Below are 26,416 nucleotides of genomic sequence, written 5' to 3' on the forward strand. Positions count from 1 at the left end.
TGAGTCGAGCGTAAACAAAGTTCGGATGGGAATCGGGACGGCGGACGAATTTTCAAAACCGAACTATTTTGAATTTTATTCCCAAAAACTGACTCATTTCAAGCTTAATTTTAAATTAAAAACAGACCCAGTTGACTGAAACTGGGTCGGTTTTTTAAAAAAAGTTCACAAACTTCACGGGAGTTAAAGTCCCGTGAAGTTTTTTATATAACAAAACTTCACGGGACTTCAACTCCCGTGAAGTTTGGGAATTTTTTTTTTAAAACCGACCCAGTTTCTGTCCAACTAGGTCGGTTTTTGAAATTAAGTTTGAAACGGGTCTTTTTTTGAGAATTTTTTGGCAAACAGGTTGGGTTTGAAAATTTGTCCTCTGGACGGTACATCGATGAGGGGCAAGCTGGAATTCAGAAACCCCCCTGAACGTTTGGATGATTTGCAACAAAACGATCATTAGCTTTTAAAATTATTTACAGTTTGGTACCCTAAGGCGGTGTTTGGCGGTTCGAAAATTGAATTGAAAATGTGCAAGTTGTTTTCTTTTACAAATAGCTTTCACATCCATGTCACAATACTAGTGAAATACATTGTTTGTTTGGAAAAAAAATTGTATTGAAAGTGCAATGTAAAGATGATGTGGCCGTGAAGTTTTTTATATAACAAAACTTCACGGGACTTCAACTCCCGTGAAGTTTGGGAATTTTTTTTTTAAAACCGACCCAGTTTCTGTCCAACTAGGTCGGTTTTTGAAATTAAGTTTGAAACGGGTCTTTTTTTGAGAATTTTTTGGCAAACAGGTTGGGTTTGAAAATTTGTCCTCTGGACGGTACATCGATGAGGGGCAAGCTGGAATTCAGAAACCCCCCTGAACGTTTGGATGATTTGCAACAAAACGATCATTAGCTTTTAAAATTATTTACAGTTTGGTACCCTAAGGCGGTGTTTGGCGGTTCGAAAATTGAATTGAAAATGTGCAAGTTGTTTTCTTTTACAAATAGCTTTCACATCCATGTCACAATACTAGTGAAATACATTGTTTGTTTGGAAAAAAAATTGTATTGAAAGTGCAATGTAAAGATGATGTGGCAAAATAAGATTAATTAGTAAATATAATTATAATTATTACATTAAAATTGGTTACCATTTTTGTTACTTTTATGTAATTTCACCACTTTTTTTAAGGGAAAATCAAAATTACATCAAATCCTATGATGCAACTTTCTTACATTTTATTTTTATAATCATTTTTAAGCAAACAACCACTTAAAATATTAAAAGAAAGTCAATTCTTTACTTTTTATCTCACCCTTGCATGCAAACAAACATCACTAAAGTTCACATTTATAACTTTGGGACCCCAAAATTTTGACATCATAACATGTCATTCATCTTTTTTTAACATTGATACCAAAAAAGTTTTCCGACACTTTGATATATGTGTGCACATTTAAGGACAAATTTTCAAAACCATCCCATTTTGAAATTTATTTATAAAAAACGACCCCTTTTAGCTTTAATTGCAAAAACCGACCCAGTTGGTTGAAACTGGGTCGGTTTTTGAATTTTTTTTTCAAACTTCACGGGAGTTGAACTCCCGTGAAGTTTTGTTATGAGAAAAAACTTCACGGGAGTTCAACTCCCGTGAAGTTTGGAATTTTTTTTTCAAAAACCGACCCAGTTTCAACAAACTGGGTTGGTTTTTGCAATTAAAGCTAAAAGGGGTCGTTTTTTATAAATAAATTTCAAAATGGGATGGTTTTGAAAATTTGTCCGCACATTTAACTTTGATATCCAAATACCCCTTCACTGATCTTCTATTACATTTTTTAACTTTGATATCCCATAGTTTATAGCTTTTTGACTTTAAGACCCTAGATTTTTGGATATTAAAGTTTTGAAACAATAAAAATTTTGGGTATTAAAGTTACAAAAGTACAAATTTTGAGATATTAATCAAAGTTAAAAAAATGTCAACTTTAGGGTATCAAAGTGAAAGACTTTAGAATATTAAAGTTAACAGATAAAATTTAGGATATGGAAATGCAGATAACCCTAGAATAACCTCTCAAATGTTCACAATTTCATAAGAAAGCCCTAAACTTTCATAGTTTTACAGCTACTTGTTTGTGTCGGAAATCGGTTTTATTGTAGAATCCATTTACAATCGTTTATCGACTTATAATAGATTCGATGAAGTGAGTCTTTTTTAAGACTTCTCACTACAAAAGAAACAAACAGAGGACTTCTTAGAAACACACGGAGACTGTTTATCGGTCGTTGCTTGCATGGGATATTTGCTTGTGTCGGGGACGCGTTAGCCCGTGGACGACCGATTCACAGATCCGGGTTGATCATGAAGAAGGCTCGGTGTTCTTGTTTCAACTGAGAAATAATAACAGAAGTAAATATCTCGGGGAGGTGAGATAAGTACTCTTCCCGAGATCAAAACGATGTTTGATCTCAAGGAAAGGGGTGAAGGCCTATAGATCTTTCGAAATCTTCCTCTTTATGCACGAAGTTCGCCAAGATCTCGCATTTCTCTCTGAAATTCGTGGGTATCTGTTCTCAAAACGTCAACACCTCGCCTCCACCATCAGTACCTCCAGATCTCGTCAGCCCCCGTGCATAAGGATGTTAGGGGATATTTATAGGCCTCAAAAGTCATGTTTGAAGATAAGAATTCGTAACCGACCATGATTTGGTTGATTTTCAATTTGCAACGACTTTCCCATGTTTAAGGATGTTCCCAAGTCAGTTATGGAGCCAGTGGACCACATAAAACCTGACGAAAACATTAAAAAACACATCGTCGGCTTCTTAGTGTGCGAGACACCCTGAGGTGTCTCGAAATCCGAGACACCTTAAGGTGTCTCAGAATTCGAGACAGCAGTTCGCGTCTTGCCGTTTCGTCGCTTCCTCGTTTCGTCGCTTCATCTTTGTATCAGACAATACTCTCTGACTTAGATAACGACGTTCTTCATCTTCTCTTCGCTTCAAGCTGTGTTCGGAAACCTATAGGCAATTTTTTACGCCTACACTACTGAAATACTATTTCCCGACAAATATACTCCTCTCGTGATGAAACCATAAAACAATAGCCTCTCTCTACTTTTCCCTTGCTTTTTTCTATTCTCTCTTCCTTGAGAAAACCTATAGCAGAATTTTTCCAAAAGCTATTGTGATAATTTTAAATATTTTGTAGAACACCCCAAAGTATAGGATATGGGTATTTCTCTAATTTTTAAAGTACATATTTTTTATAAAATTTCTGAAAAAGTTGCGAGTGTAGAGCCAAATGCGCCCCTCGATAAAGGCAGCTTTATAGACAAGGAAAATTGATTTCAGCCCCCAAAATAATAAATTTTATTTGTCCCACCGTCAAGACTTTTTCAACATCCCAAAAGCCTCCAAAAATTAATTTTGTAAACAATCAAACCCCTCTAGCTCACATATGTCCCCGTCAATGTACTTAAAAAAAACCAAAATACGCCCTCCTTCCTCCTCCCTTAAAATTTAAAAGCCCTAAACGATTCAAAATTTTTCCTTTGCTCCGACCCTCATCTCTGATTGCCAATAACAAAGCTCATCCCTCTCTCGAACCTCCGACAGCCTCCTGCACCACCACCCTCTCCTCCCCCAATGGTGGATTCCATAATGACAGGAGCAAGAGAGCAAGGGATCTCCGTCGACGACGACAGTAAATTGGGCCCGTCAATTTTGGAGGTTGCGGTCAATGAGGGAGTCCATGGCCTACTTAGATCTGAGTTGGTTAGAGATCTAGGCGGTGGTGTGTTAGGTTCCCGCCATTGCTCTTGGAATTCTGAGAGCTTCTCCAAAGCTGTAAAAAAATCAAGAAAGTCAAGAAATATGATTTTATTAATTTGATTAAATTTTGTGTAAAGTTGAGGAATTACATGATTTGGTGAAGGAGTAGTTGAGGAGAGAGAAGCAAGAAAGGAAGCTAATGACATTGGGGAAGAAGATCTTTGATGGACGTGGAGATGAGAAGAGTTTGGTTTCTGTTGGATTTTTTGGACAAAACCGTTTTCCAAAAATATGAGTTTTCAAACTATATAGTTATTAACTATTGATATTTTTTAGAAATCCTTAGTAGTGTAGTGGAAAGTAAAAATTTTGGTATTTCAAAAGGTCCTGAGTTCGAGAATTGTTTTGTCTTAAATAAATAAATTAATCCCTCATAATTACTAGTGTGTCGTGGGCCGTAGGCTCGTGGGCTCGTAGGTCGAGGACCATGGGCTAATGGGCCGGGGATCGGGGCTAATCAGGCTGAGGTGCTAAGTGGCGCTTTGTAAGGCGCACTTTTCACTTTGCACGGATGCATCGAGGCTAGGTGGCGCCATGTTGGTGTTTGCGTCGAGAACGATTTTCATTGCAGTTTCTATTACAAATGTTTTAACAGAAACAAAAGAGTGAGCCTTATACGCGTAAAATTTCTCTTTACAATAAAAACAAAATTATTGATGTTCCCTAGAAACACACGCAGAAACTCCTACGTAGTAGCCTCTGCTTGCGTGAGATTTTTGCCTGTGCCGAGGATACGTAATCTGTGGACCACCGATTCAATAATCTAAGTTGGACGTGAAGAATGTTTGAAGTTGATGTTTCGATGTGGAAACAAGAACAAAAGTAAATATCTTAGCAAAGTAAGATAAGTACTCTTCTCAAAATTAAATCTAAGTTTGAAATTAAGGAAACACTGAAAGGCTCTTGAAATTGCTTGAAAGTGGTGGAGAACTCTCTCTTTTGTGCTCAAAGTTCGCCAAAAGCTCGTCTATGCTTTTAGATATTTGTCCTTTTCTTCACAAGTGCACAAGGGAGGTATTTATAGCCATTGGAAACCGAAACCGTCGAGTAGGAGTTGAAACAAATGGTGATCTTCATCCCCTTTGGGTGAGACAATGTTTACTGTCTCGGCCAAGGGAGTGGTTCCAGCCCTTTTTGTAACTGCTGACACTCTCTTAAATTACGTTAATTGCCACATTTTTTAGGGTAGTGGGCGTCTCTCACAGATATAACTGCCCATTAACATTAATACACGTTTCCCAGCAGTTATAGAGCCAAGTGGACCCCGTAAAAAGTCACAAAACCGTTAGAAGACATGGGCTACTGTCTCGCTATTGGCAAGACAACTTACACTATCTCAGCATCCGAGACAGTCAGCTTCCGAGACAGTAAACATTGTCTCGGATGCATGAGTCGGTGTATGTTGTCTCACCGATTGTGAGACAGCTATGAGTCCCGTCGATTTGCCATTTTGCGTGCTCCTTTGATTCCTTTTACATCGGATGGTCTCCCCTGACTTAGATGATGACGTTCTTCGTCTTCTCTTCGTATTGAACTGTGTTTGGATATATAGGCAAATTTTTACGCCTACAGTTGGCTGTCACTGTGACCGCCATGTAGGCTGCCTTGCAGCATGCGAGCGAGCTTCACGTTCACAGGTGACCCTCGCGTTCGTGCGAGGGTGCGACCCTCGTATTCGTGAGAGGGAATGTGACCCTCGCCTTCATGCAAGGGTACGACCCTCGCGTTTGTGAGTGGGAACGCGACCCTCACATTATCGAGACGCGACGCGATCCTTACATTCAGATGTTACTGCATGCCGCAATTACAATAATTAAGTTATTTTTTATTATAATCATAATTGTCATTATGATTTGTAACAGTCAAATTGATTGTGGGTGATCCTTGAGCTAGCCTTAGAGACCTCTAAATAGTGCCCCTTGGAGCAGTTCTTGGGATATGAAAACACACACTGAAGTGTTGTACCTGTTGAGCTGTTGTGCTGCTGCTGCTGCAGAGTTTAAAAGCGTATAGGCTTTAGTCTGTGCCCGAAGGAACATAGGCCTGGACCGAAAGGTTTTTTACAGATCGAAAGATCTTTGCCTGACCCGAAAGGTTTTGAATCTAAAGGTTTTAACAGATCGAGGAGATCGTTGGCTTGACCGAAATATCTTATAGATGGAGGAGATCTTAATAGTACTTGGTTGGTGCACACCATTGTATTATACTGCTATTTATGTGAATTCTAGATTTAGCCACACGCGACAATAGTTTCTTCTTTCTCTTTGTTGGCCGTGGTGGATTCCTAAGATTTGTATTCATGTCTATGTTCTTTGATTAATATTTTCCCAAAAATGATGAGATTTGTGCTATTTATGTGAATTGGGATGATTCAAAGAAGATATTTGAGTAGTTAGTAGAGGTTTAGCCTGATTTCGATGAAGTTCACCAGAAATTAATGGTAATTTGAACAAAGAATAGCTTCAAATATAGAATTATAAGTTTAGGCTACAGTCCTCTTAACTTTGTAATCCAATATAAGCTTCCATTAAACAATGGGTGGTTGTGAAATATGTTAGTGGAATGTTATGTAATGCATTTTTTTTTATTTTTGAGTAAATGAATATTTCCAGCTATTTCCTTTGTTCATCCTCCTTTTTCTATTGCTATCTAGTTTTTGATGTCCATGAGTTTTTATGTTTTGAAGTATTTTGGTCGAACATTCAAAGTTAAAAAAGGAGCTATTAATTTTGTAAATTAGTTGTTAGCCTTATGGTTTAGTTGTTAATCTGATAAGTTAGTTGTTGATCTTATGAGTTAGTTGTTAAGGTTTTGCGTTTGTTATCAAACTTTTTCATTAGTTGTTAAGCTTATTCCTTGGTTGCTAAGCTTATTTATTTGTTGTTAAGTTTTTTATTAATTATTAAGTTTATACATTGGTTGTTAAACATATGTATTTGTTGTTAAGCTTTTTTCTAGTTGGTAAGCTTATGCATTGATTGTTAAGCTTATATGTATTTATTTAGCTTTTTTATCAGTTACTATGGATGTTAAGCTTATGCATTTGTTGTTAAGATTTTTCGTCAATTGTTGAGCTTATGCATTGGTTGTTAAACTTATGCATTAGTTAAGCTTTTTCGTTAGTTGTTAAACTTATATATTAATTGTTAATATTTTTTTGTTAATTATTAAGCTTATGTATTAGTTGTTAAGTTTTTTCGTGAGTTGTTAAGCTTATACGATGGTTGTTAAGTTTTTGTGTTTGTTGTTAAGCTTTTTTTATCAGTTGTTAAGCTTATGCATTGGTTGTTAAGGTTATGTGTTGGTTAAGTTTTTTTGTTAGTTGTTAAGCTTATGTGTTGGTTGTTAATTTTTTAATCCGTTGTTAAGCTTATACCTTGGTTGTTAAGATTTTTTCGCCGGTTATTAAGCTTATGTTGGTTGTTAAGCTTATTCATTGGTTAATCTTCATTGGTTGTTAAGCTTATGTGTTGATTGATAAGCTTTTTCGTTAGTTATTAGACTTATGAGTTGGTTGTTAATCTTTTTTGTTAGTTTTAAAGCTTATGCATTAGTTGTTAAGCTTTTTCGTTAGTTGTTAAGCTTATATGTTGGTTGTTAAGCTTATGTGTTTGTTGTTAAGATTTTTCATCTAGCAATGGAAAGAGGAAGGGGAATAGAGGAAATAGCTAAAAAAATATATTCATTTGCTCAAAAATCATAAATTACATTTTATAACATTTCACTGACATTCCTTTACTCAAAAATCATGAAATACATTTTAGAACGCTCGAAGGTCGAGCTCGGCGGTCGAGGGATTGATTGTCTAGTGCTTATTGTTTGCAGATAATTTGTGAAGAAAAAGTTGTTAAATCTACAATTTGACCTAACAGGCTAACACGTTATGCGTTTATCAATTCTCATATGTTTGTTTGTGTGTCCATATGTTGTGAGGCGAAACAATGGTTGATTGCTTTAAGAAAAAAGACGGCCTTGATTCCGAAACCAAATAGAGGGTCAATGATCAATACTAGCAGCCCACCGTCATATTCTTCTTCTTCCTCCTTTAATTTACAGTAGTCTTCAACCCTAACCTCGTCGTCACCCCTCCTCCACTGGGCCCAATCTAGGTCCCACCACCTCACCTCCAAGGTCCACGCAATCACAACCCACATATTCTTCTCCTCTAACTGCTTAGCCCTCACTTAGAGAGTTATATGTAATGGGTTTGTTTCTCACATGCATTTTATCAAACAGTTGATCTACACTTATAAATATTGGTGCTCGTCTCCCTTTTGCATTTGATCTTTTGATGATGTCAAGGCTTTGATATCAAAAGGGAGGTCATCATTTGGGGAAGAGAGGGTGATGTGCAGGAAACCATGGGAGGTTCGATGGAGGAGCGAGCTCCACCGTCGCCGATCGAAAATGAGAGCCGAAGCGGATGAGAGACGTTGAGCTTGTTTAGGGCCATAGGGGAGGGAATGATGATGGTGCAGGAGGCTGTGCAGCGGCAATAGAAAAAAAGAGAAGAAAGGATGAGAAGTAGTTGGTAAGGGCTATGGAGTGGGGAGAGAGAAAAGAGAAGAGAGGAGGGAGATGATGACGAGAGAGAGAGAGAGAGCGAGAGAGTAGTCCACATGGGCTATAATTAAGGGTAAAGTGGGGAATAAAAATATTTGCTTAGGTGACAACAAAATTAGGAGTTAGAAGCATTACAAAGTTGATTGAGGGGTTTTTTGAGGTGTTGAAAAAATCTTGGGGGTGAGATGAATAAAATTTATTGTTTTGAGGGCTAGAAGCAATTTTTCCTTATAAAAAAAATAAAAAACAACTATTATTTTTAGATTGGTACAAATACAGATAATTAAAGTATTAATAATTTTTATGAATTGTATAGATGTAATCATAATATTGCATTAATGCAACCATCAGAATTACATGATAAAATATATTTCATTTTCTTCTTCTCTTCGACATGATTTTCTTTATCTTCATTCTTCCATATGAAATTTTCTCTTTAATAATGATTAGCAATAAACTAAGTGATACACATATGGATCTCAAATATAAATATCACATAGGATAAAATGAAGAATATGATATCAATATATTTATATCTGAATACCTGAATATATATTTACAATCAAATGATTGAAGCTATTTGATCTTAAATTAGTAGGTCTATGACTATTTTTTATGATTAAAAAAATTCTAATCAAGCATATAAATCAACATTGACTTTATTTTTTTCTTTATCGGAACAAATATTTAATCATAGTGCATGTATAATCTTTCAATCTCACTTGTTTCTCTCATACATCCGACATTATATTTTTATGTTTTTCAATATGCTCATATTCAAATAAAAAAGAATATGGATGAGTTTTTTCTTACCAAAATGTATCCGTATCCATATCCGCAATTAATAGAAGATTATACTATGCTTCATTTTGTGCTCCACAATAATTAGTAATCTTAATCAATCTAGTGTAGATTTAATTAAATTGAGTTATCAAACCTAGCCGGCCTGATCGAACCGGACGGCCCAGACGCACAATCGAATCCCACGTGGCTATATTCAATTTCTTATCTTTTTTTTATTACTTAAAACAAAATTCATTTTCTCTCTCTTCACCTCAGCACTCTGGCTCCTTCGCTCGACCCGACGGAACCCTAATCAGATCCTCAGTAAAAGAGGTAGAATTTCTAACCCTAATTCTCGAATCGCATCAACGACCCTCAGTTACTTCGATGTTTCTAGATTTTTTCATGTCCTTACGATTTCCATTCTGTTGAACTTGTTTAATTTTGCTTTTTCACCGTCTCCTCAAAAATTCCTACAAGCGGTAGAGAGCCTGTTGAATCTTGGAAACTGAAGCTTCGTTATTTTCAATATTAGAACTGAGATGTAGCTTTGTGAAAAAATCCCAGTTGAAATTTGAAGTCATTTCGCATTAAGGTTTGAAGCATTCTTGTTCGAAGGTTCTTTATTCAAGAATTGGGGTGTAAAAGGGCCTCAAAAATATATATGAACATGGTTGATGGCATTCTTCGAAAAATATAAGCTCACAATAATGTAGTTAGCACTAGTGAGTTTTATATGTAAAGTAGGGAATTGATGTTAGATCTACATCATAAAACTTGAGATCTAAAACCATATAGCCATGATTAATTCAAAGAGATTAACAAGGATCTAAAAGAGCGGAAGCTTATACCTGAATCCATTGCTTGATCTTGATTTTGGGTTTTGGATCTTCTAACCTTAGGGTTCTCTCTAAAACCGAATTTCTCTAGCTAGATGGGGGTGTAGAGAATTAGAGAATGTAACCCTAGATTAGGGACCATAACCCCTTATTTATAGATGTTGTACTTTTGTAATTTAGCCCCTCAATAAATTACAATTACAACCTGGTATCTGCACATATAACCCCATGACTTATTTAAATACCAAATTAACCCAACTTAATTGATCACTTTAGTGGGTTATCCTGAAAGATAGCAATACACATTGATTAATCATATGTGCCCACAAATAGATTTATTAGATTAAATCCAACAATCTCCCACTTGGGCACCATATGATTCCTTAAACTGTGTATAACCTTATGAGCTCAAAAATTGCTATCACTGAAATGGTATTTCCGAACAATCTCGTCCATTGACTATATCAATATAGGATCAAAGCGGCCTTCGTCACATTTATCGTGACTCGACCCATCAATGGTCACATATACCAATACAATCAAACGACATAGATCAATCATGGATGTGCAGCATGAAAATTACATGCAATGTGATCAGTACATGTCTATTTTCAACTGGTCCTCCTTAGTGAGGTCAAAACCAAACATAATGTAACAGAGTGTCTTAACTGAAAACTTTATTCTGATCAGACAATACAAACAAACATAAAGCACCACAAATACAAACTCCCACTAAAACATAATATCCTCAAATAATACCACACCCATATGAGCAGTATGCTCATGAAAGACCTTAGGTGGCAATCCCTTAGTAAGAGGATCAGCTATCATGGAGTTTGTCCCAATGTGCTCTATGGATATCTGTCCACTCTGTACCCTTTCTTTCACAACCAGGAACTTAATGTCAATATGTTTTGACTTAGTTGAGCTCCTGTTGTTATTGGAATACATTACTGCAGATTTATTGTCACAATATAGCCTTAGTGGTCTTTCAACATTTTCCAAAATGCGCAGTCCCGTGACAAAATTTCGCAGCCATATTCCCTGATTGGATGCCTCATAGCAAGCTACAAATTCTGCTGCCATAGTGGAGGAAGCTACTAGTGTTTGTTTGACACTTTTCCATGATATAGCTCCTCCTGCTAACATATAAATGTAGCCTGATGTAGACTTCCTGCTATCTTGGCATCCAGCAAAATCAGAGTCCGAATACCCAATGACCTCTAATTTCTCTGATTTTCTGTATGTGAGCATGTAATCTTTTGTTTTCTGAAGATACCTCATAACCCTTTTGACTGCTATCCAATGATCCATACCAGGGTTGCTTAAGTATCTGCCTAACATCCCAACAATGTACGCAATATCCGGACGCGTACATACCTGAGCATACATTAGACTTCCTACAGCCGAAGCATAAGGAATCTTCTGCATTTCCTGAATTTCAAGGTTACCTTTAGGGCACTGATTGAGACTAAACTTGTCTCCTTTAGCAACAGGGGTGTCACCTGGTCTGCAATCTTGCATGCCAAACCTTTTAAGTACCTTATCGATATAGCTCTTTTGTGATAATCCAAGAATACCCCGAGAGCGATCTCGATGTATCTGGATCCCTAATATAAAAGAGGCGTCCCCAAGATCTTTCATCTCAAAATTCTTTGATAGAAATCTCTTGGTTTCGTGCAACATGCCTATATCATTAGTGGCAAGCAAGATGTCATCCACATACAGAACCAGAAAAATATACTTACTCCCACTGAACTTGTGATATACACAGTCATCAACAATGTTCATCTCAAAACCGAACGAGATAACTATTTGTTGAAACTTATGATACCATTGACGAGGAGCTTGCTTGAGTCCATAGATGGATTTCCTTAATTTGCAAACCATATTCTTTGGGTCTCCTGACACAAAGTTTTCTGGTTGCACCATATAAATCATCTCATCAATGTCTCCATTGAGAAATGCAGTCTTAACATCCATCTGATGTAACTCAAGATCATAATGAGCAACAAGTGCCATGATTATTCTGAAAGAGTCTTTCGATGAAACCGGAGAGAAAGTCTCTGTATAATCAATGCCTTCCTTTTGAGTATAGCCTTTAGCCACAAGACGCGCCTTATACCTCTCCACATTACCGTTTGCATCCCGCTTGGTTTTAAAAATCCATTTACAACCAATTGGTTTTGCACCTTCTGGCAATGGGACAAGTTCCCAAACCTTATTGTCTTGCATAGACTTATACTCTTCATTCATGGCATCAATCCACTGTTGAGAGTTAGAACTTTTCATGGCCTGAGAGAAGTTGATTGGATCATCTTCTAACATTCCACTACTTTCCTCATGTTCTTGGAGAAATACAATATAATCATCCGGAATAGCATTTCTCCTTTCTCTCGTGGATCTCCTTAATGGCACTGGTTCTTGAGGTTGTTGAGTTTGTTCTTCTGGAACAGGGAGTTGTTCAACATTATCATCTTGAGGTTCCGGATTTACTTCTTGAGCAACAACAGGTATAGGAACCTGAATATTGTCAAAAGTAACTGTATGGATTGGATCTGAAGCCAATTCCTCCTCAAAACTAATGTCTCTAACCTTATTTCTCCCCCCAAACTCAACATCCTCAAAGAATGTTGCTGTTCCCGTCTCAAAAATATTCCTTATAGTGGGATCATAAAACTTATAGCCCCTAGAGCGATCAGGGTACCCAATAAAGTAGCTGCTAACTGTTTTGGAGTCCAATTTCTTTTCATTTGGCCTATAAGGCCTTGCCTCAGCTGGACATCCCCAAATATGTAAATGCTTTAAACTGGGCTTTCGACCAGTCCAAAGCTCATAAGGTGTTTTAGCAACTGCTTTACTTGGTACTCTATTCAGAATGTAAGCTGCTGTCTTAAGTGCTTCTCCCCAGAGTGACTCTGGTAAAGAAGAATGAGCAATCATACTTCTTACCATATCCTTAAGAGTCCTGTTTCGTCTTTCAGCTACACCATTCATGCTAGGTGAACCCGGCATAGTGTACTGTGGGACGATACCGCATTCCTCTAGGTATCTAGCAAATGGTCCTGGACGTTGTTCACCTGAACCATCATATCTACCGTAGTACTCACCACCACGATCAGATCTGACGGTTTTAATTCTTCTGTTGAGTTGATTCTCAACTTCAGCTTTATAGGCTTTGAACATGTCCAGAGACTCAGATTTTTCATGAATAAGATATAGGTGCCCATAACGTGAGTAATCGTCTATGAATGATATAAAATATTGTTGACCATTCCAGGATTCCGTAGGGAATGGCCCACAAATATCCGTATGTATCAATTCTAAGACATCCGAAGATCTGTTGGCACCTAATCTCTTCACTTTGGTCTGTTTTCCCTTGATACATTCAACACATACGTCGAAGTCCGAAAAATCAAGGGAATCCAAAATGCCATCAGACACAAGACGCTCAACTCTACCTTTTGAGATATGACCTAAGCGCTTATGCCATAATGTCGCCGAATTTTCCTTATTTAATTTACGCTTAGTACCACGTGATTCCACATGCAAGGATTCATTGTAAGAAGCAATTGTATCAAGCAAATATAGGTTGTCATAAATACTCAAGTAACCGGTTCCCACAACATTTGAATTAAAAGATAAACTGAATTGACTGTTTCCAAATGAACAAGAATAACCTGATTTGTCCAATACAGAAACAGAAACCAAATTCCGTCTAAAAGACGGTACTACAAAAGTATCTTTTAAATCCAAATAATAACCAGTTCCTAACAACAACCTAAAGTGCCCAATTGCTTCCACATCTACCGATTGTCCGTCGCCCACAAAGATGTGTCTTTCAACATCACTTGGCTTTCGGTAGCTCAGGCAACCCTGCATAGAAACACTTATGTGAGTAGTAGCACCAGAGTCTAACCACCAAGTGTTTCTAGGTACTGAAGCTAAATTAACCTCAGAACAGACCAAAGCAAGGAACGTACCCTTATTATCACGCCAGGCGTGATATTTTGTACAGTCCTTCTTTACATGTCCAGGCTTCTTACAGAAGAAACAACCCTGATTATCCTTATGTTGTTTCTTCTCAACTGGACCCTTAGCAGCTTCCTTATCATTCTTCCTTTTCTTGCCCTTATCCTTAGAGGCATAGGCCAAATGAGCACTTTCTGTCTTATCTTGCTTCAACCTGTCTTCTTCTTGCACACAGTATGAAATGAGCTCATTTAGAGTCCATTTCTCCTTTTGACAGTTATAACTGACCTTAAATTGGTTAAACTGTGCAGGAAGAGACAACAAAACCAGATGCACTAATAACTCGTCACAAAGATCGAGTTTAAGTGCCTTAAGCTTTGAAGCAATATGAGACATTTCCATAATGTACTCCCTGATATTTCCTTTGCCCTTATACTTCATTGAAATCAAGCGAGCTAAAAGCGTGCTTGTTTCTACCTTATCGTTTTTCGCAAAACGCTTCTCAATTTCGGCAAGGAAATCTTTAGCCTTAGTAATCCCTTCGGATTCTATGCCCCTGAAGGCTTCCGGAACGCCGCGCTTAATGATCATAAGACTCATGCGATTTGAACGCTCCCACTTCTCATGCTCCTTCTTTGCATCAGGAGTGCTATCCGCATTGAGAGGTTGGGGTTGTTCAGTTCTTAATGCATAGTCAAGATCCATGCAGCCAAGAACAATTAATATGTTCTCTTTCCAAACCTTGAAGTTTGTCCCATTTAGCATGGGAATTGAGTTGATGTTAGCAGAAATTGTTGCAGCAGATGCATTAGCTGAAATAAAACAAAAATGCTCACATCAATAACCATAATCAATAAAATTCAAATAATGACAATCCCCATCCAAGATACCGGCACAACATTAATATCAAGTCTTTGGACAGTAATATTAACTTGTAAGTGATACCTTGTTGCAATGATCAAACATTGACAATAACTCATGTCAAATAATGAAACTATCTTTGGATCGATTCATTATTCACATGTAAACCTTATAATTGTCACACGCTTATCATCGCAGATGTGTATACAGTCTAAATAAATATTAACCTTCCTTTGGGCCGATTAAATATTTACACGAAAGCATACACACAAACATCTCACATTCCTCATGAACAATCTACACAAGAGAGGTTACTTTGGCAACTTCTTGCTTCAATTAATCAATTGGAGTGAGAGACAACCTTAATACCTTAGTGTCATAATATTTGAATTAAAAAATTGATTAAAAACCGAATTAGATTTAAATTAAAAATTTAAATCAACTGAATTTTCAAAAACTTAATTGGGGTCTCACAGCTTGACTAGGGCCCATAACTTAATTGAATAAATTAAGTATACCAAAGTGGACCCATGAAAAGCCGAGGCTTAACCATAATGAACACGAAGTTCCCTTAACTTCGAACGCGAGGTTCGACTGTATTGAGTACGAGACTCACTTAAGCACGAACGTGAGGTTCGTCTGAAAATGAACGAACGCGAGGTTCGTTTGATAAAAGAACGCGAGGTTCAATCTTGGGAACGAACGCGAGGTTCGTTTTAAAAAATGAACGCGAGGTTCGACTGAAGTACGAACGCGAGGTTCGTCTGAAGTACGAACGCGAGGTTCGTCTGAAGTTCGAACGCGAGGCTCGACTGAAGCACGAACGCGAGGTTCGTCTGAAGCTCGAACGCGAGGTTCGTCTGAAGTACGAACGCGAGGTTCGTCAAAATTGAGCTTGACGCTCACCTGAGTTGAACGCGAGGTTCACTTTAGAACGAACGCGAGGTTCATCAAAATTTGAGCGCGAGGCTCACCTTAAGAACGAACGCGAGGTTCGTTAAACTTGAGCGCGAGGCTCACCTTAATTCTGAGCGTGAGGCTCACCTTAAGAACGAACGCGAGGTTCGTTAAAGTTGAGCGCGAGGCTCACCTTAATTCTGAGCGTGAGGCTCACCTTAAGAACCGCCATGAACCCTTAGGGTTTCAAACTGAAACCGCCGCCGCCAAACCCAAAAAATTCCTTGATTTTTTTATTTTCAAAACCAGATCCAGAATCGGAAAAAAAATTTTTGATCCAGATCCAAGAAAAATTGAAGAAAAAATCAAAGGAAAATCCAAAAAATTCCAAAAAGTTACTGTCCACCGGCGATTTTTTCAGTTACTGTTCATCCGAAAAAACTTTACTGTTCATCCGAAAAAACTTTACTGTTCATCCGAAAATTTTCGTTACTGTTCATCCGAACCCAAAAATTGAATCTTTAACCAGAGATTTAAGATCAAAAACCCAATAAAACTTAAATCCCTAAGAATTAATCAAGGTGGCTCTGATACCACTTGTTAGATCTACATCATAAAACTTGAGATCTAAAACCATATAGCCATGATTAATTCAAAGAGATTAACAAGGATCTAAAAGAGCGGAAGCTTATACCTGAATCCATTGCTTGATCTTGATTTTGGGTTTTGGATCTTCTAACCTTAGGGTTCTCTCTAAAACCGAATTTCTCTAGCTAGATGGAGGTGTAGAGAATTAGAGAATGTAACCCTAGATTAGGGACCATAACCCCTTATTTATAGATGTTGTACTTTTGTAATTTAGCCCCTCAATAAATTACAATTACAACCTGGTATCTGCACATATAACCCCATGACTTATTTAAATACCAAATTAACCCAACTTAATTGATCACTTTAGTGGGTTATCCTGAAAGATAGCAATACACATTGATTAATCATATGTGCCCACAAATAGATTTATTAGATTAAATCCAACAATTGAAGGTTATTCATCAAGAGGAGTTCATTTCAAACGTGTGAAATATTAGGCATGTTGGCATACACACTGTTGGAGACCAATGTTGTAGATGTGTTGGATTGAAATAAAAGAAGCGGTTGACTGAAGCTAATCAGCTAGGCTGCAAGATGCGTAGGCAGAGGCTTAAAATTTTGAGCTTTCCGATTTGCAATCTAGGTCTGATCCATTGGACTGGACCTTGCCGAAATCATGCTGACACAGATGACAAATTTGAAAATAACAAAGAGGGCAAAGCTCTCATCCTTATCGCTTTAGAGATGAGCCAAGGGGATGGGATGATTTTCTAATGGAGTACCTTTTCTATGTTGTGCTTCATTTAGTAACCTTCTCTAGTCTGAACGTGCTTAGGGAAGATGTATATTCATCCATCTCTTTGACAATTTCATTAGTTACCTATTTGAATTTGAAAAACAAAATCAAACCGTCCCTTTAATTAGTAATTGGTCTGGCTTCTAGTCTTCCTCCTCTGTTCATGTCCAATCAACCTACTTTAATGCAACCCATGAAAAAATTTAAGAGCAGTCAATGAATTGCTACCCTGGAATCCAAATATCATGACATTTGCAGGCATCCCTCTTCTTGGCCATTCTCCCTTCCTCCCTCCCTTCCTCCCTCTCTTTTCTCTCCAAACTAAGATTATCTCCCTTTGTAAACGAAAGATGCAGTCAAGTGCATGATTAAGACTTCCTCTTAGACTTCGTGTCCCCATTTGAAGAGATCATTTATTCTGGTTATTTTATTCTAGGTTCTGACAATTCATCTGTTAAGAACGAGGAATTTGTTCACCTACTACATGAACAAGGAGTTCTCAGATAGAAAAGGTTCCTTTCTTTGACGGTGCGAAATTGAAATGCCTATCGACTTAGGTTGAACTGATGGAAAGATTGATCTCAGTGATGCTAAAGATGGATTAGGTACAGGAGACATCAAAGAAGGAGTCTGTTTTTTGTAGCTAATTCAAAATGGATTGGGATTTGGGGGAGTTAGGAATTTTGGTGCTGCAATAGGTGACTGGATTGAAGCAATAGCTAAACAAGACAAAATAGTGGATTTTGCAGTAATTTTTAGATTATCATAGTCTTGCTCAAATTGCTGAAGCTAGATTAATATTCAACAAGGCTCATCTTGTTCTTGTGAAAGAAAGAGTATGTTATTCTCTTATCACCATTAGTTGCAGTTTACTTATTTACTGACAAAAGGAGATGATTGCGGATAAAGGTGGAAGTACAAGGTGATATACATAAATTACATATTTACTAAAGGATAAAGGTATAGTTATATAAAAGTAAGGGTGTGTGTGCTACCACCCCTAACTGTATTAAAGTTCTATACAGAAAAGCCATGTCTCTGTTTGAGTGAATGAGCATCCACACTTCCAACTGGTGATTAAAATAAAAATTTCCCCTCAGGGCGCTAATATATAAAAAGGTATTGCACATAAGGGACTTATATTCTTTAATCTTTATATTTATGGACCTTGGGGCTGCAGCATTGTGCTCGGAGTTTCCAAATGATAGAGTAGATAAGTTAGCGGTATTGTTTCATCAAGCTGTTCAAAAATATGGTTAAGTTGTTATCTTATTTATTTTGATGTTGGTTTAAATTAAATTCATCAATTTGATTTTGCAGATGTCTTTAGAAATTCAATCTAATCTCTATTTCCATACTATTGTAACAGGTCTTGCTGAAATGTTGAGGCTGCAAACTTATGCTGGATTTAGTTTCTTGGCGGTGATTACTGTTATATATCATGCATTTAACAGCAGAGGACAGTTCTATCCTGCCATGGTTTATTTGTCCACTTCAAAAGTCTGTTTTGTGCTTCTTTTGAACATGGTCCTCGTCTTCATGTGCATACTGTGGCAGCTAGTTAAGCTTTTGTTTCTTGGTACTCTTAGAGAAGCAGAAATCGAAAGATTAAATGAACAAGTATGGAGGGAGATTATGGAAATTCTTTTTGCTATTACTATATTTAGGCAAGATTTCTCCGTTACTACTCTTGGGATGATTACCACACTTTTGATGATTAAATCCTTGCATTGGCTGGCGCAAAAGAGGGTTGACCACATTGAGACGGCTCCATCGGTTTCTTTACTTTCCCATGTCAGGATTGCTTCCTTTTTGGTATTTCTTCTCGTTGTGGATTGTGTTCTATTGCACAGGCCTCTGAAGTCATTTATACAGACAAAGAAGGCATCAGTTGCCCTCTTCTTTTTATTTGAGTAAGCTAATACAATAATGCAATATTCATTATATGTAGTTGTGATTGTTTCATTTAGGGCTATCATAATTGTTTGATTACTCTTATGCTTGTAGCTTGATTCCTTGTTATAAAAGAATTGATTGGGCCTCATGGTTCTTGTAAACTTGGGTTTACATGGACAGTGAAACATTGAGGGAAATTTAAAATCAGTAATGCTTATTGTACTTTACCTCTTGGCGCTACTTGGGTACTGAAGAGAATGACATCACCCCTCTACTATCTTATTGATGAAAGGATTTTTTTTTTGTCTTTTGTTGTGGGGGTGGGGGTCAGTGTGTCAAGTCTCTTTTGTCATTCTCTTAGAGTTATTAGTACCCAAAAAGTGGTACAATGAGCATTTTCTTTTAAAATATATGATGAAAAACAGTTTACGTTTTGCAGCTTCCTAAGTATAAGGATAACCAATATTTTATGTTTGAACTTATACATAAAAGTCTTTATACCTTAGTTCTGAAGCATCATAATTTTGGCTACTTGAAGAAAGCATATATTTGTAAAGTACCTATTGTACTATATCATTTGCTGATATAGTTTTTACTGGGAATAGTCTTGTTTATAATCTTAGGGGTTTGTTGTTTTATCGTATGCAATTTGCATTTGTAACCATGTTTTTTTGGTCCAGATACACCATATTAGCGTCAACAACGATGTCAACATTATTGAAGTATGCTTTCTACGTTTGTGACGTGATCATGGAAGGGCAGTGGGAGAAGAAGGCTGTGTTTACATTTTACTTGGAACTTGTCCGCGACCTTGTTAACTTGTCATTGTATATCCTTTTCTTTCTTGTGATCTTCGCGTAAGTACTATTCATCACCTTTGTCATTTTATATGGTGGAATGTTGTATTTTTCATTGTTAGTTATATGAAAGGTAATGGTTGATATGGAGGAACAATAGAAAATGAGTAATTAAGTTATTGTCCAGTTAGCCAGGATTTTCCTTTTGTTCTTCTATTTTGTCTACTTTTTTGAGATACTAAAATGCAAATGCTGATATTTGCTATCTCTCAATTCTCTTCACCTTAACATTTATGGTTGGAGTTTTACTTGAACAACATATGTTTTCCATTTGCTTGAAGTCATGAACCCTTTTTTTTTTGCCTGTAGACATGTTTTTCTTTACTTTTTTACATGAGTGTGAGAATTGGTATTCGATAAGTTAGATTTTGCTTAACTCTAACATGAGCTATTGTCCACATGGTAAAATTTTGACACTATTTTAAAAAGCCTTTGCCTAGTCCGCCTAGGTGGTACCTAGGCCGCCTGCCTAGCGCCTAGGCAGTACCTAGGCAACCACCTAGGTTTTGGGAGCGTTGTCTGCTGAGGTGGACTGCACCTTTTAGGCATTAATCATGATTTTCTGTGTTGTAGCCTCCACATCCTCCAACCTCCTCCAAATTTCTCTAACATCCAAATATAAATACTTGCACTACCTTCTTTGACCTTTAGCAAAACCTCCTTGACCACCACTTTAATGAAGAAAAGAATCCGCCTAGACACTAGTCCGACACCTAAGCTTTCTATAACATTGACGTTTACTTTAAATTATTTTAAGTAAAAAATAAAAAATGCGAAAACTGCCTAGGGTCTAGGCATCAGGTTCAATGCTTAGGCTGTGCAACGCTTTCTGTAATGTTGTCAGTTACTATTTTGGCTATATAGTATTTAATTGTGCATTGTTTATTGTGGATCTAAGATTGCTATCTATGTTTTTTTCCAATTTTATATGAATTTAATACATATTTTTGTCAATTATTATTATTATTATATAATTCAAAAAATAGCCAAACGCCTAGGCGTCTAGGCAGTGTCTCAATCCGCCAAGCGCCTTCTGTGACATTGAATTTTGAAAAGTAAATTACCTAGAAATTAGCTTTTTTAGTTACCAGTTAAATGTTAGAACTTCCTAGGATGTGATTCTTTACTGTGATAATTGACATATATTTATCTCGGAAAAATAAGAGGAAACTTGATTGAGGATTTTAAATTTGGGTTATAAATGGATATAGATAGCTTTGAATATTTTTTAAGATTTGTTTGGAATTAGATTTACATAAATTTTGAAATTTTTTCAGAGAAGATAGATTTTAGCTCCAAATATATGAACACAGTTATAATTTCTTGTTAGCGAATGCATCTTTGTTCTGAAGCGGGGTGGGTGGGGATGTTGGTGAGAGGACTGATCTATTACTTTAAGTGTATGCATGCTTGTGCCTAAGTGCCTGGTCATGTGCCTATGTAGTGTGTTTTATTTTTAATGTTAATGATCAAAAACTTACCTTGACGATTTGATAAGCACAAACATGCATACCTTTCGATGTATACATAAGAATGGTCATGATAGATGTCAGCTGAGTAGCTGCAACAGACTGATTTGACTTTCATGCTTTACCCACAAGTGAGGTTCATCATCTGAAAATGATTAGCGTTTGCTTTCTACCACATTCGACGCATAAATGGCCTTTATGTTTTAGAGTATTATGTTTTACTTGGGGGAAGGATGTTGTGTGTTTGTCTTCCTATTTTTCTTTTCTGTTTTTGTTGTGCGTGCGTGTTGGGGTTGGGGGTTGTGGGGGGTTCAAACAAGTCAGCTACATGAAGCTGCTGTAACTGATGAAACTGTTTACTGGCATTGTTACCTACAATAAACCTTGAACAGTTCTAGCGGCTACTAGAGTGGTTGGCTATATAAAATGTTAGATAAATCTATTTTGGGGTTACGCCAGTCAGGCTGGTCTTCCATGAATGGATAACTACAGCAGATCTTTGAATTCCTGTGTTCAGTGCAATTACTATGACATGGAATTCACAAGACAGAAGGAGAAAGAAAAGAAAAAGCCTTAGGTATATACTATGTGCATCTTGAATTTTGATAGTGATATTAATAACCTTGTGCTAGGTTTTGAATTCCTGAGATTAATTACCTTGTGCAAGGTTTTGAATTCCTGCTCAAATAAATATCTCACAAAACTTGCTCTTCTACCAAAATTTTCCGTTGTATGTTCTATTTACTCATCATGTCATTATTTTCTTTTTTCCAATTGAGGTACTATCAGCATCAGTCTGATAGTTTGAGGACATATTAAATTTACATTATGGGGGTTTTGGTTTCTGATTCAGGCACTATGGTTTGCCGCTGCACTTGATCCGAGAACTCTATGAGACATTTCGCAGCTTCAGAATCCGCATTGCGGATTACATTCGTTACCGGAAGGTTACATCAAATGTGGATGAGCGGTTCCCGAGTGCAACACCTGAGGAGATTAATGCGTAAGAATCTTTTTCCCCCTCTCCTGGTGTTTTTCCTTGACTAACATGAGCATTATTGCAAACTTTGTACTGCAGAAGTGATGCAACGTGCATTATTTGCCGTGAAGAGATGTTAACAGCCAAAAAGTTGCATTGTGGGCACCTTTTTCATGTGCATTGTTTGCGATCATGGTTAGAACGACAGAATATTTGCCCAACTTGCAGAGCTTTAGTTATTCCTCCTGAAAATGGATCAGCTGCATCTGGACAACAAGCCAGTAAGTTTTTCAGATTTTGGTTTCTGAAATTTCTTTTATAATTCCTCTTTGTATGCATTTGTTAAACTGCAGTATAATTTCATGGAAGCAACATTGTTGAAACATTTTCTTTAAGATTCAAGTTCTACATTGTAGTTGTGATCTTATATGTCTGAAATATGGTCTTCATTTAGACACTCTAGTTAGTGATTAATAGTAATGGGAGCTTATGTTTGCTTATGTTTATTCTTTTTGCTAACTACTGTATTGCTGGAATCATTTGGTTGTAAATTTCATTTACAATTAAAAGAGTTGACCATGAATCAAGGGGGGAGAGATGAATCAAGGGGGGAGAGAAATGTTTTACTTCAACACTTAAAACATTGATAAAGAGTATTAATTATTAAAGCGAGACTCGCTATAACTACTGCCACCAAGGCGGGGGGAAGCAAAGCTACAAGAGAGCTGTGTAATGCAACAAAAAAGAAGGGCCAAAGTCAAATCTGCAAAGTCTGTTGAACCATATGTAGTCGCCATAATATTGTCATAAGCATACCTGTTGAATGTCGTTGATTGTTAATTTATTGCAATCTTAGAAGTCAATTTGTTCTGAAAGTTCCAGTTTCTAGTCTAATGAATTTTGATGTTGATTTTTTGAATTAACAAATCACTGTTATTGTTTGGGCATAATCATAAAAGAGAATATTCCTAATGTCATGACATGTCTTAAATTTAGTTCCATATCAAGTAAAATTATTTAGGTGATTACTTTTGAACCTCAGCATAGAGGAAAACCGTCTCCTAAAACTTATGAAATCGTCCTTTCTCAAGCTTCCTGGATCTTTACTTAAATCAAGCAAAGACATGTGGCTTATGTTTAACAGCTTGATTCTTGATAGATGCACATTATATCTGGATGTCGCTTCTGTTACTCTTTTTCCCCTTCAGAATACTGTACTTCAACCTGTTTCTTGATCAATGTCAACTATGAGAAACTTCATTAAAATTAGAGCATGTTTGGCATCTTTGGACTATAATCCACTTGACTTATAATCCACAAATGGATTATAACCAAGTGGATTATAAGTTAAAGTATTTGGTAAATTTAATGGATTATAATCCATTGTCAATATTAGAGTGTTTGGCAAATAGGTGGCTCATAAGGCATCATTATTGTTAAAGTAACAAAAAAGCATTTAATGAGGCTAGAGAGTGGCTTGGAATTTGTCAAATGTGACGGGTCTACTTGACAGGTCAAACCTTGTGGCTAGTAATCCACCAAAAAATAAGCTAAGAAACCCCCCAAGCTTATCTTTTGGTTGCTTATAAGCCAAAATGTCATTTGCCAAACATATCACTTTGAGCACTTGCACATGCTCTTAACCATTCGGTGGTTCCTACATGAGAATGGGGTTAAGATGATTAGATGTGTTATTTGGGTGCCTGATTCATAGGATCCTTGGAAATTTATCATGATGCTTTGCTGAAAATCTGTTGGCTTATGTAGCTTGTTTTGATTTGAGCAGGATCCACACCGGCAAGCACATCTCCGCAAGGCTCAGAAGATGTTCACTTAAGCCCAGACCAGGCGAGGCTTAAAGCTGCTGCATTGGCTGCTTCCGTTTATGAAAGGTCTTTTGTCTGTTCTCCGCCAGGCACTAACATTGGGTATGTCTACTTTGTATACGATAATGTTTAAGAAAATCATTAACACTCTAATGCTTGATATTGCATATTTAAATCCGTGATATTTTTAACTGCATGTGTATATTTATGGTCATGTCTACTTTTGTCCCATCTTCAGGTCTTCTGGATATTCCTCAGTAAGTTATGGAAATATGCCAGCTACTCCAGCTCCTGCTATAGGCAATCCAGACCCTAAAATTTCCATGTTGAAAGCACGCGAGGCTTTTATCCAGACCCAGATTGAGGTAATCTAATTTGCTGTTGGATAACACTTATTTAGTGATTTCATCTTAAGGTGCAACTTTTAACTAGTTGTCTTCAGATATTTCTAGGTGTGACTTGGAATTGTTCTCTGTGCAAATATTAATTCATACTCCAAGTAATGATGATTATTTATATGCTTTTAATGGTTCTTTACAAACTGCAGGAGCCTGCAGAACATTATTGATATGCCCTTGTTGTAGATTGTCTCATATATTTTTTAGCCAATCGGTCTTAATAAGTATATCAAACTCTTTTAGTAGACCATCTGCAATTTTCTGCGAACTGTTTAATAGCCACGTTGAAACCTGAATATCTTTTTAACAGCATTCATTATGATATGTGGTTGTGTCTTCGACCTCTTGCACTTTACTTACCTAAATAAATACGGGGTCATCTATTTTTCTATTCCTCATTTTCATCGTGATTCTTCATCTTTCAAAATGCCTAGGTAAGTGTGATATGAAAGTATATTTGCTTTCATTACTTGCATATAACCCTGATTACTAACTGTACGATAATGAACAGACCTCACAATTTTCCTCTCTTAATCATGGTATACATAAATCATTTCCATCTCCCTACAAACGTAATAGGGTTCAACCAAATTTGTTTTCATTAGAACCTAGAGGTTTGGAGCCTCCTCTCTGTACAGGAGAAGTTTGCTCTCATCATAGTGTTAATTACAGATGCACTCCCTTTACTACGAGATTTAGCTATTTATCACTGACGCTCAAATTTATTAGCACATACACCCACTGATCCTGGGATGATGCTACTTTTTGTTAGTTTCTAAATTCCAGTGAGAATACATGGGACTGTTCTTGACAGCTGTCTTATACTTTGACCATCAATTGATTCTCACAGGAGTTCAAAAACTAATGGAAAAGTAACACCGTCATCATGATTAGGAGTGTACATGCTAATAAAATAGTGTCAGATTGCTGATTGACCACTGTAGTATCGTTGTTTTGAACTTACTACCCCTCTAGTTTTATTGTTGCAAACAGAACCACTGGGTGATTTTTCTTTTTGTCTCTTTTACCCTGGCTATTTTTCAAAAACTAATTTCTTTTTCTCTGAGGGTAAAAGAGTCAATAAATTTCACTCGGTTCTCTCTGGGAAAATGAAACCAGAGAACTAGTAAGTTCCAAACATCAATACTACTGGGGGTCCATCTTCAAATTATCCCTAAAATAGGTCATGGATGATTAGCAGATACACCCCTATAGTCCAGGGAGTACATCTGCATTTAATCCTCTGATATACACCAGATACGCCAATTAACTATCTTCTATAACCATTTTATGACAGATCCTGCGAAGCGAGTTGCAAGCTGTGCAGAAACAAAAGAAAGACGAGGACAAGGCAAGCATTGGAGATGCAGATGGTGCTGTCTCTGATATCAAGGGAAAAGCCATTGTCAATGCTTCCTTATAGAGTTGGCTGACTTTATTTAGCATGAAAAGCGATATGAAAATACTCGGTATGTATGCAGAGATTAAAACATTAGCTGAGAAATATGTATGACCTGTGGGATATCCCCACAAAAAAAAAACGATTAATCCCTGAAATGTTCCGGTATATAATAATAACATGTAAAGATTTTTGTTGATACTTGTCTTGAAATAATGTAGTGCATCACATTCATATGCTCGTAGATAGTTAATTTTGATTACGTTCATATTCTAAGCACATCCACAAATAAGAGTGAATGCTCGATTTTCTTTTCTCACTGCTGTCACTCAACGAGACTAGATAAAAATGAATTCCCCTTTGGAAAGTTTCTTTTTAGTTTTTAGCAAATTAAAGGGCAGAGAATTTCTGGTGCTTTCATTTTAAAAAAATAATAATTTGCCCTGTTTTTTATTTTCGTAGTGCGAC

At 36.8% G+C, this 26,416-nt stretch overlaps 1 protein-coding gene across 1 annotated transcript; it reads left to right on the forward strand.

Annotated features, from left to right (window-relative positions):
* Positions 9,426-26,186, forward strand: LOC109842946 (ERAD-associated E3 ubiquitin-protein ligase HRD1B-like). The gene is made up of 8 exons (XM_020411871.1): positions 9,426-9,501; positions 18,494-19,037; positions 19,701-19,877; positions 22,200-22,349; positions 22,425-22,606; positions 24,112-24,253; positions 24,390-24,516; positions 25,847-26,186. Exons 2-8 carry the CDS (start codon positions 18,505-18,507, stop codon positions 25,970-25,972), a joined length of 1,437 nt encoding a protein of 478 aa, XP_020267460.1. The 5' UTR covers positions 9,426-9,501; positions 18,494-18,504; the 3' UTR covers positions 25,973-26,186.

This window comes from Asparagus officinalis, chromosome 5, assembly GCF_001876935.1.
Source record: "Asparagus officinalis chromosome 5, Aspof.V1, whole genome shotgun sequence".
Classification (NCBI taxonomy): Eukaryota; Viridiplantae; Streptophyta; class Magnoliopsida; order Asparagales; family Asparagaceae; genus Asparagus; species Asparagus officinalis.

Bases quoted from the DNA above. Each gene is read 5' to 3' on its own strand.
- LOC109842946 (XM_020411871.1), top strand. From the start codon at position 18,505: ATGTTGAGGCTGCAAACTTATGCTGGATTTAGTTTCTTGGCGGTGATT. The intron at 22,350-22,424 runs GTAAGAATCTTT...TTTGTACTGCAG, and splicing joins ACACCTGAGGAGATTAATGC to AAGTGATGCAACGTGCATTA. The intron at 24,254-24,389 runs GTATGTCTACTT...TCCCATCTTCAG, and splicing joins CCGCCAGGCACTAACATTGG to GTCTTCTGGATATTCCTCAG.